The sequence below is a fragment of the Aquila chrysaetos genome, chromosome 7 (genome assembly GCF_900496995.4).
Source record: "Aquila chrysaetos chrysaetos chromosome 7, bAquChr1.4, whole genome shotgun sequence".
Taxonomy (NCBI): domain Eukaryota; kingdom Metazoa; phylum Chordata; class Aves; order Accipitriformes; family Accipitridae; genus Aquila; species Aquila chrysaetos.
Window position 1 is genome coordinate 2,312,552 of NC_044010.1, and position 14,770 is coordinate 2,327,321.

Sequence of the window (14,770 nt, forward strand, 5' to 3'; positions counted from 1 at the left end):
GGTTCCGCTGGACATATGCATTATAATAAAGTTTTTAACCTCCTTTCCTAGGCTGAAGAAACAGTGCTTATATAAATCTATGCTATCTGTCACTCTCTCCCTAACAAATTTTGAACTGATCAACAGAGGGGTAGAAATTTCAAAGATACCGAGTTCCTACAAAATCAGTGCAATTCAAAGCAGGCCAGAAGGTGCTTGGCATTGGAATCAGCACATCCTCCTTTTTCTCAGCTGATACGTAGGGAACAAGGGAAGGAGGTTGAGGCGACCGTGGGGCAGTTGGAGGTATTGTGGGAGCAGAGATCACAGGGGATATGGGGCAGTCTAGTAAGAAAGGCGAGATTAATGGTTAGTAGGGATGGCAACCAGGTACACATGTAATAGCATTGGTTCTACCTCTGTCCCAGTCACACCTGAGACTACAGTGAAATGGGCATGGACTGGGTGTGGCAGATTCGGTTCATGGACCACTCTTTGAATCACTTTGGTTTAAACTGTATCTTCCAAAGGCATCTGTCCTTCAACTGACTATACTAAGAATTAGAGGCATTATTATACCTTGTGTGCATATGTTAATGGCATGTAAGTTAATCATCACGAGATGGAAATACTGTAGAAATTCACTCAGTATTATCATAAGATTATCTGAGACCATATTTTTAAAGTGAATAAATGCCTGAAAAGGGACCCCTCTATCCATATATACCTATATGTATCTATACGTATATATAGGTAGATAGATATATAACCTGTATCTATATCTATGTCTCTTCATATATCAACATGTATATAGATGTGTATATATTTATACATACATATATACACCAGGTATATGTAGGTGGATAGATAAATATATATATATAATGCATATATATATATATCATTTATATCTTTTCATATGTCAACATGTATATAAATGTGTGTATATATAGGGGTATATATTTATACATACATTCACCTATATACCTCTATATAGGTGAATATACACACACACACGTATGTATATACACATTTATATATACACACATTTATATGAGTATATATGTATGTCCTATGTAATTATTAACTAACATTTTAGTGTATAGACACATATATAATTATGTATATATTTGTGTGTAGGTGTATATACATAGATACATATAAACCTCACAGAGGTACATCAGTACCTGTCTGAGTATACAGTTACCTGGCTTGACCAGCAAGTGAGTATTTTTGTGTGAAGTTGCCTATTGATGCCTGCAGATATATATGTTGAAGATGGAATGTAAGCATGGATGGCCCCATTTGACAGCTAACAATCCTTGAGCATTTATTAAATACCAGCATGTGATATTAGCATTTATGATACGGCATGTCTTTCTAGAAATGTTTGGTTTGATTTTTTCACTGTCTTTTCAATTTTGGTCGTCTTTTCTTTTTCCTGTGAATTCCAGGTTGCTCAACCTGAAATATGTTTTTTCTGTCTCTTTCATTGGGCTAACTGTCATATTACAGTTCAGCAGCAAGTTACTATTTTAAATGTATCATGTAACTCAAGTAATTTTATATAATTTCTGTTATAGGTCATGGCTGATGGCAGCACATCTGTGTGTGTTCCTAGCATTGGCTCTCATGACAAGGAAGATGGAAGTTCAGCATCAGCACTCCCAGAAGTTAACAAACCTATCACTTATGATGAGCATGTCCCCAGGTAAACTGCACTGGATTCATAGGTTTACACTTTCTTTCTTCACTACACTGTATTTGTACAGGGTTTGTAGATTTGCGCTTCCTTTGTTCAGTACTCTGTATTTGCACATTTGGTGTCGTTATTTTGGAGTTCCTTTTTCTTGCCACGTCATCACAGTACTTTTTCATTTTTGTCATCTGGAAAAGAATGCAATTTGAAAGCCATTGGATTTGATCCGTGTGGTGGGTTGACCTCGGCCACCTGCCAAACACCCACCCAGCGGCTCTCTCGCTCCCCCTCCTTAACAGGACAAGGGGGGAAAATAAGATGCAAAAGGTCGTGGGTCAAGATAAAGACAGGGAGATCACTTTCCAATTACCGTCACAGGCAAAACAGACTCAATTTGCGGAAAATTAATTTAATTTATTGCCAACTAAAACAGAGTTGAGTGGTGAGAAACAAAGACAAAAAACTAAAACACCTTCCCCCACCCCCTCTTCCTCTCAGGCTCAACATCACTGCCTCATTCCTGACCCCTCTACCTCCTCCCCACCCCAGCCGCGCAGGGAATGGGAGGTTGCCATCAGTCCATAACAGCTCCTCTCTGCTGCTCCTTCCTCCTCACGCTTTTCCCATGCTCTATCGTGGGTCCTTCCCACGGGCTGCAGTCCTTTTGGTTAAACCTGCTCCAGCGTGGGTTCTCCACAGCCTGCGGTTCCTTCAGGAAATATCCGCCCGCACTGGCGTGGTCCTCTCCACGGGCTGCAGGGGAATCTCTGCTCTGGCACCAGGACCACCTCCTCCCCCTCCTCCTTCTCTGACCTCGGTGGCTGCAGGGCTGTTTCTCATACTTTCTCCCTCACTCATCACTGCCTGTGTAGCATTTTGCCCTTTCTTACACACACTTTCCCTGAGGCACCACTATCTTGGCTGCAGGGCTCAGCTGTGCCCTGTGGAGGGTCTGTTGGAGCCGGCTGGGACCGTCTGTGTCCAGCACAGGGCAGCCCCTGGTCGCTCCTCACAGCGGCCGCCCTGCAGACCCCCGCTGCCAACACCTTGCCTCCTACGGCCGATACAATCCCATGTGTGTGGCTGGCTGTGTAGGTTCTTCATTGTCTACACGGATGGTTCTGGAACTGAGCTCCTGCGGAGCAGGGATGTACACCGGTATCTTGCCGAAGCCTGTAGTGATCCCGCTGCTGCTGTCTTGCAGGATCCTGTACAAGAATGTCCAGGTAGGAAAATCTTTATTTCTTTTCCGATGAACTAACAACAGAAAGAGGTGGAGTCAGAAGTTTTGAAACTCTTATTTGGACAGGAAATTTGAAAATGTTTTTCCCCATGTAGAAAACCCCCACTTCCCCCACTTCTGGCAGTGAAGCATGGGCAAGAAGGAGCTTTTGGAAAACTCTGGGAAGCAAAGAATTAACAGAATGACACTGTGAAGCGATAAGTGAACAAACAACTGGCATATCTTTATCCGCTCTCAGACACGTAAACAAAAGTGATTTGCAAATGCATAGATTCTCTGTGTATTTACCATCAAAAAACATTGACTGTATCACAGTCTTCATTAATCATAGAGCTCTATTTATCAATGAAGACAATGATACTCTGATGTTGACCCTTTGTCTGTTGGAAAGGATAAATATATGTAATTAAGAAGCTGGAAAAATATGACTGAAATAGGGGATGGCAGTAGTACATGGCACCAACCACCTCGTACTAGCAACACAAGAAGTTACATCCTGAAATGATTGGTTTCTCATCGCAAAGTTAGTTGGAGATACTGTGTTTCTATAAAATACACCGTGACTTAATGGGTAGATCCTAAGAAAATAAATATATCTTTAAAAAGACAGGAACGTATAGTTCTCCTGAATATGGTGGGAAGATAAGGATAGTTTGCTTCAAGTCATAAAGTACTAAGACATTCTTCTCAAAGTTTTATATCATAAGCATGGAGAGCAGTTTTCCTACCTACTACTCTTGCCAGGTTTTGCACATTTTTTTAAATGCTGCTTCTGTTTGCAATAACGACCAGTTCCCCATTGTATAAAATGAATGAAATCATTTTGCCATGGGAAGAGGAAAAGAGAAAGGGCACTAAGGGAGACAGAAAGATAGGGAAGGTGGAAAGATCAGGAAGATGGAGAAGATAGATACCCAGTAAAAATCCCAGTCAAGAAAACCTGCTCACAACCAGCAGTCATTTATAATAGTAGCACGTCTGCTTTTCCAGACTTCATACTCTACGTTTCTCAATACTGGCTCCATTTGCCTTGACACCAAGGTTCTACAATTTTGTAGCATTGCGACAAAGTACCTCAGTGGTCATATCCATTTTGAAGGCCACCTATGGGGAAGATAATAGTAGATTAAGTAGACTTTTGGGTTGGAAAAAATATTTTGAAGAACATTAAAATTAATCAGAACAATAAAAAGAGATAATAAATAATCTCTAATGGAATCCGTCCAGTGATCAGATTGTGAAGTATAAAATACAGTGAAGAATTATGCATGATCTTGAAGGTCTTTTCCAACCTAAATGATTCTATGATTCTATGTTCTGAATATGATGTACTTCTGAGATTAGTATTCAGTAAACATGGGTCAATGGTCTGCTCGTCCTTGTTTGGGATACTCCACACACTATACAACCGAGCTGTTACCCAAGACTCCAAGCAAGTAGCATAGGCAGTCTGTTGTTAAACATGGTCTGAGTGATCTGAACTTGTCCAACTATTCTATAATCACCTCCGTGATCCGAACTCATCTAACTATTCTATAATCACCTCAGTGATCCAGTATTACCTCTAGCCATGAGTATTGCATTTTCACATGGAGTTTTACCACTTGATAATAAGGTTTTTTATACTTAGGTAAGTATATTTTTCTGGAGGTTTGAGACACTTGTCCATCATTTTTGGATTTGAACTGATTCTTAGCAAAATGTGTCTTTGAACCAGGTGTTTTAAGTATTACTATCCTCCGCCCTTTGGCTGAAGAATCCCCCTGGGTAATGAAGAAAGAACCAGAGAGTATTGTTCCTCCAAATCTTCAGTCAAGGACCTGGGACACATTTTCTCCTCTTGAGGTATAATTGTTTCAAAATTGTCTTTTGCTGCTTAAGCAATAGATGTTTGTCATGGGGGGGAAATGGAGCTCTAAACAATGTGACGTTGTTAAGTCCCGTTTATTAAGCAGGCAAAGCAAGGGATGGGCTGTGTCAGGGAAAATGTAGTCACCTTGGGCTTCTTCTACTCTCAATAAGGTAATTTTAAGGGGAGTTCATCTTGCCAGATGAAGAAGTTTTAGAATAGATAAATTATGCCCAAGAATCTACTGACTTTACTGTCTAGATCTATGATGCTATAAGGAGAGCGTGTGCTTTTCAGCTGAGACACACATTGCCAATACCTGCATTTCGTCAGTAATATAAGAGGCCTCTTGCTCTTTTTCTTGTTCTTGTCTACGTTCAGAGGAAGATCACAGGTCCCTCAGTCAGAACACGTAGTTGGAGAGGTCTCTGCATTGGATCCAAAGAGCAGACGTGCTTGCCAGTACCTGTGCGAAAATGTCCTAATAAACTGCAAATCCGTCAGCTATTCCAATATGAGCCACTCAGTGATGAACTAAGAGAAAAGCTGCAGCTTTCCCTTAAGGTAGTACAATAACATTTATTCATTCTTCCAGTGAGCAATAGAGAACAGACAAATTGGGTGACAGGAATTTGCAGTATATGCCCGAGACAAAAATTCTGCTACTTTTGAAGAACAATCAGTATTTCATACGTAGGCAGGTGCTCTAAGACAAGTGTATTTCTGAAGCAGCTCAACTGTTTTCACTCATCTCTTGTGGAACCTACTTTTCTGTGCAAATATGTGGGATCCAGTCCAGTACACATCACACATAGTACATTAACAAATAGTTTCTTTTCTGTCAATATTGATATCTATTACTTTGCTTTTGCTTTGCTTAGGGGGTTTTCCTCCACAAACCCTTAAAAACTTAAATTTTTAAGTTGTACAAGAATTTCTAACCCACCATAATTGTACAGTTACCTTGGTGACGGGATCAGTGAGACTCACTCTGGTTTGGTTATGTATTTGTTTTCATAAATCAGTACAGAACATTTCCAGGTTCAAGTCTGAGTTCTGTCACTCTATCCACATCTAGCGAATAGCTATGGAGCCTTCTGACAAAGTGTGTGTCCAGCGCTCGTGAGTGACTGGTTCATAACAAGGTGCAAGCTCTACTTCATGTGCAAGTGTTCTGAGATGGAATCTGAAAGTTCTGCAGAAAGTTCTGATCCCTGTCAGCAGCTTCATAGTTCTCAGTTTAGGTATAAAACATAGATTTATTTAATTCACATTGTGAAGATGCTCTTAGAAGAGATTTTAGAGTTAAAAACTCATTATTACTCACCAGTTAGAGAATAACAAAATACATGTGTTCTATAATTTATTCATTTAACGTATTCTGATGATGGCATTGCAGACTGAATTTGAAAGTGAACAGTATGTGAAATTCGTGAAGGTAGTAGCATGTTGTAGCTGCTTAGATTTTTTTTTTTTTTTTTTTAACATTACATTTCAAAGAGGACATGCTTGCAATAGAAAAACATTGACAGCTGTTCAGCCCTGGCATGTGTGGGACATGCCAGTCTATCAGAATTAAATTTTACCCTTTTACAGTCTATAAACATATAAAAATGATTCTTTAATTCACATACTGATCTTAGAAAGGCAATGCTGTAAAAAAAAGTTCCACCCCAAAATCCCAAGGTAAGTCTCTCCATTGACCAGATCTGTTGTTGTCTTTTAGAGAAAGAAGAATCCTGTTTGTTATATTGGGAAGGAAGAGTTGCAGTTATTGGCACTGAGAAATTATCTGTTAATAATTGCGTTAATGTGCAATGGAAATATACTCATTGCTCATATATCAATGTTTAATTAATGGGTATTTCCAAAAAGAGGTATCTTAAATCTGTAGCCAAATATTCTCTTTGTCAGAACTAAATCAAGATCTAAAGAAAAAGATATTCTTCCTTTCTCCATCCCGTTTAAGATTTAAGAGGTATAAAGGAATGAAAAAGAACTGGAAGCAGATTGCTTCTGCAAACCTTGTCTGTTCATAAAGCTCGATGCTGCATGTAGCGTTCTGGCAGAGTGCTGTGTTAGGACAGCCTTCTGTAAGGACCCTTTTTGCCATCCAACTGATCTTCTAAAGCATAAGGAAGTGTGCGAAAAGAAAAGTTTTCTGTAGCACTTGGTGTGATTCTGGCAAAGTAAACATCTGTCTAAAAACAGAGCTTCAGATTTTTTTCTGAACCTAATTTTTCAATTCTGGTGTTGTAAATTTCCTTTTTTCTCCTAGGAGATCAAACAGGAGGGAGATACAGATCACAAACAATGTTTGTTAGAACACCTTTTATTCATTAAGCTGATCTTAATAATATAATTGATTATTATTAATAGCAGCTATTTACTCAACACATTCCTTTATTCATTCACATAGTTTACTCAAATACTTGCACGCTGACTTGTGCTTGCCTAGCTGGTGCAACAGTTGGGAGGCCAAACCCACCTGCCTACTCGGAAGCAGGGGGTCACACTGACACACCAGGAGCATCTGGATAGCTGTTGGATGCGGTTCTTTGCGGATGCTAATGTGTGCTAGTGGCCCGGTAGAGCTTCAGCAGACTGTTGGTGTCCTTAGTGTATTGGTTCTTGCAGATTCAATAGCCTTGCTAGTCTTAGAGCCCTTGGTAAGCTTTCACAGGCTACCTTCTCAGCCGCCACTCCTCTCTTTGACTTGTTGGTTTTTTTAAAAACTATTTCTCCATGCAGACCTTTAGATACCTGTATAACCCATTCACACAAATTCACAGAAGGGGCCTTTATGACACTGAGAAGCATGTATGTCCATTACTTCTACAGTCTCTATATATGTGCCCCTTAAGTCTACCTCTGCAAAGAAAACGTCTGCATCCTTCTTGTTCTTTTTCATTGTTCCACCAGGAATATATAGACAACATTTTAAAGCAGGAAAATGAGCTGGAAGAAATGAATGTAAAAGAACCAAGAACAGAAGAGGAAAAGGAGAACGCTGCAAGTCTCCTTGAACTGGTTACGGTGAGAAAAATACAATTTTTAACTCCTTTTTCCCACAAAACTATTGTATTGCATTGGAAGTGTCAGCCTTAAAACACATCATTATCCGTTAATAAAATAGCAAATGCTAGAATAGCGCAGTGCCAGCTCTGCTGTAGTTTAATGGTAGAGCAGAGCCACGCTCAGCATTCAGGTGGGCTACTGAATGGCAGTACTGCCATTTGGGGGAAGCGGTGCTCAAAACAGTTCAAGAGTTTGGCTCTACAGAATGATAGATTCCCAAACACACAGGCCAAAATTACTGAAGTGTGTATATCCCCCAACATTAGGATGAGAATGTTTCCAGTCTGTTGTCTTTGCAACTGGGAGACTTGTATTTCAACCACAGCCACCTCCATAGTGAGAGTTTAAACCCTGCTTTTGGGATAATCCAAAAACAAGCTGGAGGACTATTGTTATTACTGCTGAGCAGCATTTGTATTTTTTTGGAAAATGTACTCTGCGAATTTGCACAGATAAAAGAAAAAGAAAAGAAAAGGGAGGGGAATAGGCAGTGGGAAAGGTGGGTAAATAGGGGAAGAGGGACTTGGGATAGCAGTCAGGAAACAGTGAGGTTAGTGGGACATGAGTGGTAAAAAACAATTTTAAAAGTTCAAGCAGCAGAAGTGGGCAGAATGAATTAGGATGAATGAGAGAAACACTGCTTACATCTTATGTAAAGAGTGATCAGTTTGCTCTATTTCAGTTCTTTAAATAATTTGTTTCCTACAGCTTTCTTTACATTGGGTACCTTGCATGATGTGAATTCACATGCTAGGTTTTTAGTAGTTATTAAACAGGTGGTTTCTTTAGTCTCATTTAGGAAATACTTTTATTTCCATTTAATCAAGTAACATACATGTAGTGAATTCAAATATACAGAATTAAAAAATCTGGCATTTGAAAAACAAGATCTAGCCATGATAATTTAAATATTCACTTCCAGATGATTTATTGACTTTTCAAAAGTGAATGTATTCTAGCAAACAAACATCATCTTAGCCTTAGAGTCTCCCTTTTAAACCCCGTCTCAAAATTTTAAAAAACCCCCATGTAATTCCAGAATTTGTCTCTGACCTTTTTAGCCAAGTTAGCATTTTTGTTTGCTGAAACTGAAACCTATTTTTTGATATTACAAGCTTTCATATATATTTTTTGCTTAGTACTTTCAAGTGACATACAAGTCTTTAAAACAGTAGAGAAAAGAAGTATCTAGCAAAAAAACAAGAAGGAGCTCACAACTTTTCTGGAAAAAGTGATGTATCAGTAACTCCATCTACCTCTATCCTCTAGGCAGACATTTACTTGCTTTGATGAGATGCAGGTGCTGAATCTCACATGCTGCTCTGTTCCAGTGAACTTGTTTAGTGACTAATTATTGTTGATTGTCCTGGCTACCATAAGCACATTTCCAGGTACAGATTTCACATTGGACAACCCTTTTCTGAGCAGTAGAGTCTCACTGTGGCCCTGCTGTGACCCAGGAATCCGTGTCACACTCCTCCCAGGTCTCCACTCTTCCCTAGCTCCGTTAAAACCTAGACTTGCCTGGTCACAGGAACTCTGGTTTCCAGTTAACCGCTTCAGGGACAGCATGAGCTGAAACAGCCTAGTCTAGAGTCTTTTACCCCGCAAACACTTCACTGTAAACCAACCACAAGAGAGCTCCTCAGTAATGAAGCCTACAAATTCCGGAACACATTTCCTGTTTGACTTTGTTGTGACCATGAGTTTTAGATCTGGTTCAAATCCTTTGCAGAAGAACATGAGTTTGATTATGAATTGGCTTAGTTGATTTAATAAAACAGCAACCATATAAAATACAAAGCCATCTGTGAAGTAGGTCATCAAGAAGGAAACAAATACCTGTTTAGACCAGGGAAATTGTACTTCTTTTCCTTTTTTCCCAGTTTGTGTTTTCTAACACACTGAAATACCTCCATTCTTGTAGTCACATTCTCAGGTAAGAAGGTAACACTTGTTTAGGATGGGAATCCTTGGAATAGGATGCTGCTGTTGTGAGGTCTGTTTCTCACAGTCACAGCTATTCCTTCTTCATTGCAGTCCTTCCCTAACTGGGAGAAGTCAACTGAAAATCTCAGTGATAGAGGTAATAAAAATTGAATAACTATCTTTTAAAATAGTAAAATAAAGTTTTAAAGTACTGTAGTATTATTTTTAAAGAAGAAACATAAAAGTGAATTCATCTATGTGCTATGTACATGCTTCTGTGTGATTTTCACAAGTGATTAGAAATTGTTGGCATCAATGATTCAGTACCTCTAAAAAATAATTCCTGTGTTTAGGCATGTGTATTTGGCATTTTGACTTGTGTTTCCACATGTATTGAGTTTTCTTAGGTATAAGAACTGTGACAGTACTTCGTTACTTTTATACAAGTATCAACTTTTCAAACAAGTTTTTCAAAGCAACTAGATAAATCCTGGTTATTTATTACACTGGAAAATCTGATCTCAAACCATCAGGTGTTTTGGTTACATTAACCTTGCTTAAGGGAAACAATGGAACAATGTATTAGCTTTCCCTTGTGAATTTCTGTTAAAGTTTTTGTAAGATACTTGTTAACATTTATTAATGTTTTCAATATGTACAAATAAAAATTAAGATGTTTGTTTATTTTAAAAATCAGTAAGCCTTTTCCATAGAAAAATCCATAGTATTCAATCCCATAGTGATGCTAGCCTTTAAAGTGTTATTTTTCTGCCCTTCCTGCCTTGTCAAGAGTATTTCTGCTTGTTAAAAAAAAAAAGCATACCGTGCAAAGTAAATGGAAACTGCTGCAACAAATGCTTGCTACACAGTTTACCAATTTAAATGGAAGTGCAATTTTAACATTATTAATGAAGAAGATAGTGGGAAAGAAAAGCTCTTTAAAAGAGATAAAAATAGAAAAAGCAGAAAAATAGAAGTATATTTTATGGTGAAAAAGCTGACCAAAAACCCCCAAGTTTTGAAGGTTGCAATTATGTAATTCCTGAAACACTAAGAAATACTGTCATAGTCAATTAGGATCATATCTCTCAAATGCTCAAATCTCCTAAGTTCTGCCACAGAGATTTGTTTTCAACCAAGGAAATTTCTTTGGACTCACAGTTTAGGTTCAAGGCATGAACTAAACAAAACATGTTATAAAAGATGTCAGAAGACAGGGAAGCTCTGTATGAAAGCCCCAGAGCTATTCACAATCTTAAATGTGGAAAGACTGACTTTTCTCCATTATATATATTGAACTTCTAGTTCCTTCCACGAGAATGTTGATTATGGCTGCTTCACAGCCACAATTAAGCACAACTTAAGTAAGCTGAAACTAAAAAAGGTCCCTGAAAGCCCATGTTATTTTCTTCAGCTGGAGATAGAGACTTGGAATGTTGCTCCCCAGTCAGAAAGTGGCTGAATGTCAGTAACTTTTCCTATTCACAGGTATTTGATTTGTATCTTGAAAGAACATAAAGATATTTCAGGAAATACAGGTGGGGGTATGAACTTAATCCGCTTCTGGTGCTTTCTACATTGAATTGAATTAATTTCCTATCTGTTAATGTTCTGAACTTGATTTTGGAATGAAGTTCTTTCTGCCTCTTCCCTCACAGTAATAAAGAATCTGTTAGGTTTTCATCAAGTGACACAAAGATGCATTAAAAATATATCCTTTTACGTTTTTTATTCTTAACACTTAGCAATGCTTAGCAGAACATGCACATTCAGTAATACTCTTTCACCTTGCAGCTCACATAACTGAGCTGTATGAACAGGCAGTGGCTTCTCATCGCCAGTGTCACACAGAGAAGACGATCACTATGCAAAGAGAGGACCAACAGCAGAGGCTCAGGTAGGACAGACCAGTGAGAACTGATCCAAATGTAAATAACACAAAGGACGGAACCAAGCACACAGGCAAGGCAATGTACTTTACTGACTGTCATTAAGGACTGCGACCTAGATCTCTACATACATAACACAACGTTTTTCCTATGATTTTTCCTATTATTTTTTTTTCCTACGATTATTTTGTCCCTCTGTGGTTCTCTTTCCTTATCTGAAAGATACTTTAAAGTTTGTTGGAAAAGGATGTTGAGGGTTTCTTTGATTGAATAGTATAATAAAAATGCAGATATGAGTGAACAATTTTGTGCAAACCATACAAGTCCAAGTCAGGAGTCACCTGAGATGTTAACATAACATACTCTCATAAAAAGCATTTTCTTTCCAGGGTTATGTTGTACATATTTTTGTGCTTATAGAACATAATGCTAGTTTTCTCATTTTCACTACTCTCTCTTCTTTCCTGATCATTCAGCCCAAAAGGAGTAACACCAGTGTCCAAGTGGCAGAGCAGACTAGAAGAGCACAGGTAATAGTATCGGTAGGACAGAAAGTTAGTTATTTTGAGCCAACTTAAGTCTGCTTAAGTCTGTTATTGATTTCACCAGGTCTTGGGTAATGGGTCCAATGGTTTGCTAGCAAATAATGGGGTGTTCTCTGCAAAAGAAATGCTGAATGGATGGTTTGAGTGTCTCATTTTTTTCAAAACCTAGCAATGTTACTGTTAACTTATGCTATTCAAAACAAGGCTGAAATCAGAAGCCCTGTGTTCTGTTTTCTGGTTCTGTCACCAATGTGGAAAATAGTTTATATTAATATTTTCAAATGCTGATGCTTTCAGTTAAGATTGCTTTTTCTTCTGTATTTTTGTGAAAGGTTAAATAGCAATTGAAAACTAAGCTCTCTTCCATACTGCTTCGTAATTACTTTCTAACTGACTTGCATGAGATTAAAAATACTTTTATAATTTCAGATCTATATTTTAATACAGCATTTTACACTGTTTTGCATACTATTTAAAGAATGACTTTAAACATATATATCTGAGTAGCCAGCACCCAAGAACATCATGTGCAATTCTGGCTCTAAAGCCAGTGTCAAAACTCTTAATATGATTGAGTGATAATTTCATAGCTGATATTAGACCCTGCAAGTCAGTGAAACAGACCAGCCTGTTCTTGATCTATCACCGAGAAAATTTCCAATTACAAGGATATCACTGAATGTGATTAACCAGAAAAAAAAAAAAAAATGCCACTTCCCTCTATCACTTCCATTCCTCAATGTTTTAAACATAATGCTGAAAAACAGGGTGAACTCGGTTATAATGCTTTTTTCTTTCTTTTCCTTACCAACAATGTTAAAACTTACTTAGGAAGGAACTTGATGAAGAAAAGAAGTCCTTAACGGCAATAAGAAACAAAATGATTCCTCCGTATTTTGAATCAGAATTCGGCAAGTTTTTCCCAAAAAAGGTATGTTGCTGAAAACTGGACGAGTTTGTGTTAGGCCAGGTAGTTTCTGTTGTAGTCCCACAAAGACAGTTCTGGATTTACTTCTCAGCCTCAATTTATCTCAAGAAACCATTACAGAGGACAGTCGTGGCAGAATTAATACTGGGAATTATACGCCCTTGTCAAAGCAAACATATCTTGGAGATGGTATATGTTTATTGAGTACAAACTCTGTAGGTTCCTTACTCTGGAGAGAGTCTGAATCGGAGCAGAAGCTGAACCTCAGGTCTTTTCACTTACCTCTCAAAAACCTCTCTCTGCTAACTAGAAGGGGAATTGGTAAGACTAACCCTCCTGGGTTAAAGGTGGCCTTGGGAACTTTCCTGTTGTAATCTCACCTGATAAATGCTGTAAGTGCTTAAAGTGTACTCAAAAATGTACTTTGGAATCTGAGGTATACTTAATGTCTATCTTTTTTTATAGTTACCGCTTTGGTTCTGCTTATTTGTTGCCTTTGCACCCCCCCCCCCTTTTTTTTTTTTCTTTTTTTGTTCAGGGGGAAGGGGGGTGTCTGCTGGTTTGTTTTTCTAAATATTTAGTTGGGAGACCTAAGCTCTCTTTCACTTTTCTCTAGTTTCCTGATGTGGAAGCACTGGCTATGGAACTTCCTCCAGTTCGAAAAAAAGAAAGTGGGAATTTCCCTCTTGAGACGATCAAAAAACCCAGTAGAGGTAATCTGCTGTCTGGCAATATTTTAGTATCTTCTTCATTGTTTTATCCAGTTGTCTCATTTCATATTTAAGATTACATTATTTGACCCCATGTATTCCCAGTCATTTTGACACATGAACTACTTGGACCACAATGACTGTATCTATTCTGATACATGAAACATACCCAGCAGCATTCCCTGACATTGAGATCCACCAGTATGGAGTAGACTGTGTAAATTTAGTCTCCCAAAACAAGATGGTCTTTTCCCTGGCCACAACTTGTGTACCTGAGACTGCTAAGTTGCACAGTCAATATCATACCAGTGTTCTAACAAGTTAACAGCATATATTAGCATGCTCCAGTATCTGGGAATGTTCCTTCTTAATCCACTAATATAAACGTGGTCTATGAGACTCCTATATTTAGTGTGTTAAAGGAGCCTTTGCAGACATCACTGTATGCAGAAGCACCATAGGCTTTGGATGCAAAGCTGAAGAGTTGTGCTATGAATGAGGGGTGGATGGATGCAAAATGCTCAAGAAAAACTTAAATGGAATAAACAATAGTTAGGGGTGGATGAGCAAAAACCGAGGGGGCCAAGTTTAGAAGAAGACAAGTATGACTGTTGGAAAAAAAAAATGGGAGATGGAATTCTGAAACTCAGTGGTAAGAGGGGCAACTTGGGGACTGGGACAGAAGCGATATGGAATAGGAAACATGCAGGCTAAGGGTAGTTTGGAGGATATGGGAGGAAGGCAGTGACTGGATGACAGGAAGCAGTGAAAGAGTGAACCATCATCTTAGGTCTGAGCTTCACAGCATTGAGAGGAATACTTCAGTTCTGTTTGAAAAGCAGCCCTGACAAGTTACTGAAATCACATAGTGAGATTAAAAGTCATACACAAGAATCATATCAGGACAGCAGTCCTCCATGG

At 38.5% G+C, this 14,770-nt stretch overlaps 1 protein-coding gene and 1 long non-coding RNA gene across 3 annotated transcripts in view; one reads left to right on the top strand and one right to left on the bottom strand.

The window, feature by feature from the left end:
* SPAG17 (sperm associated antigen 17) overlaps positions 1-14,770 on the top strand; it is a 112,486-nt gene that overhangs the window by 85,328 nt on the left and 12,388 nt on the right. For both annotated transcript variants that reach the window (XM_041124752.1, XM_030020378.1), the window contains exons 32-41: positions 1,563-1,690; positions 2,774-2,904; positions 4,639-4,766; positions 5,152-5,334; positions 7,693-7,806; positions 9,889-9,934; positions 11,572-11,674; positions 12,143-12,196; positions 13,043-13,142; positions 13,756-13,852. In XM_041124752.1, the coding sequence (XP_040980686.1) occupies positions 1,563-1,690; positions 2,774-2,904; positions 4,639-4,766; positions 5,152-5,334; positions 7,693-7,806; positions 9,889-9,934; positions 11,572-11,674; positions 12,143-12,196; positions 13,043-13,142; positions 13,756-13,852 (1,084 nt within the window). The remainder of the gene's footprint in view (positions 1-1,562; positions 1,691-2,773; positions 2,905-4,638; positions 4,767-5,151; positions 5,335-7,692; positions 7,807-9,888; positions 9,935-11,571; positions 11,675-12,142; positions 12,197-13,042; positions 13,143-13,755; positions 13,853-14,770) is intronic.
* Positions 2,762-7,709, bottom strand: LOC115343851. Its single transcript, XR_003924299.2, has 4 exons — positions 6,795-7,709; positions 5,090-5,236; positions 3,926-4,025; positions 2,762-2,935 (listed from the first exon to the last, which is right to left on the bottom strand). It is a non-coding gene; the product is annotated as an uncharacterized LOC115343851 (long non-coding RNA).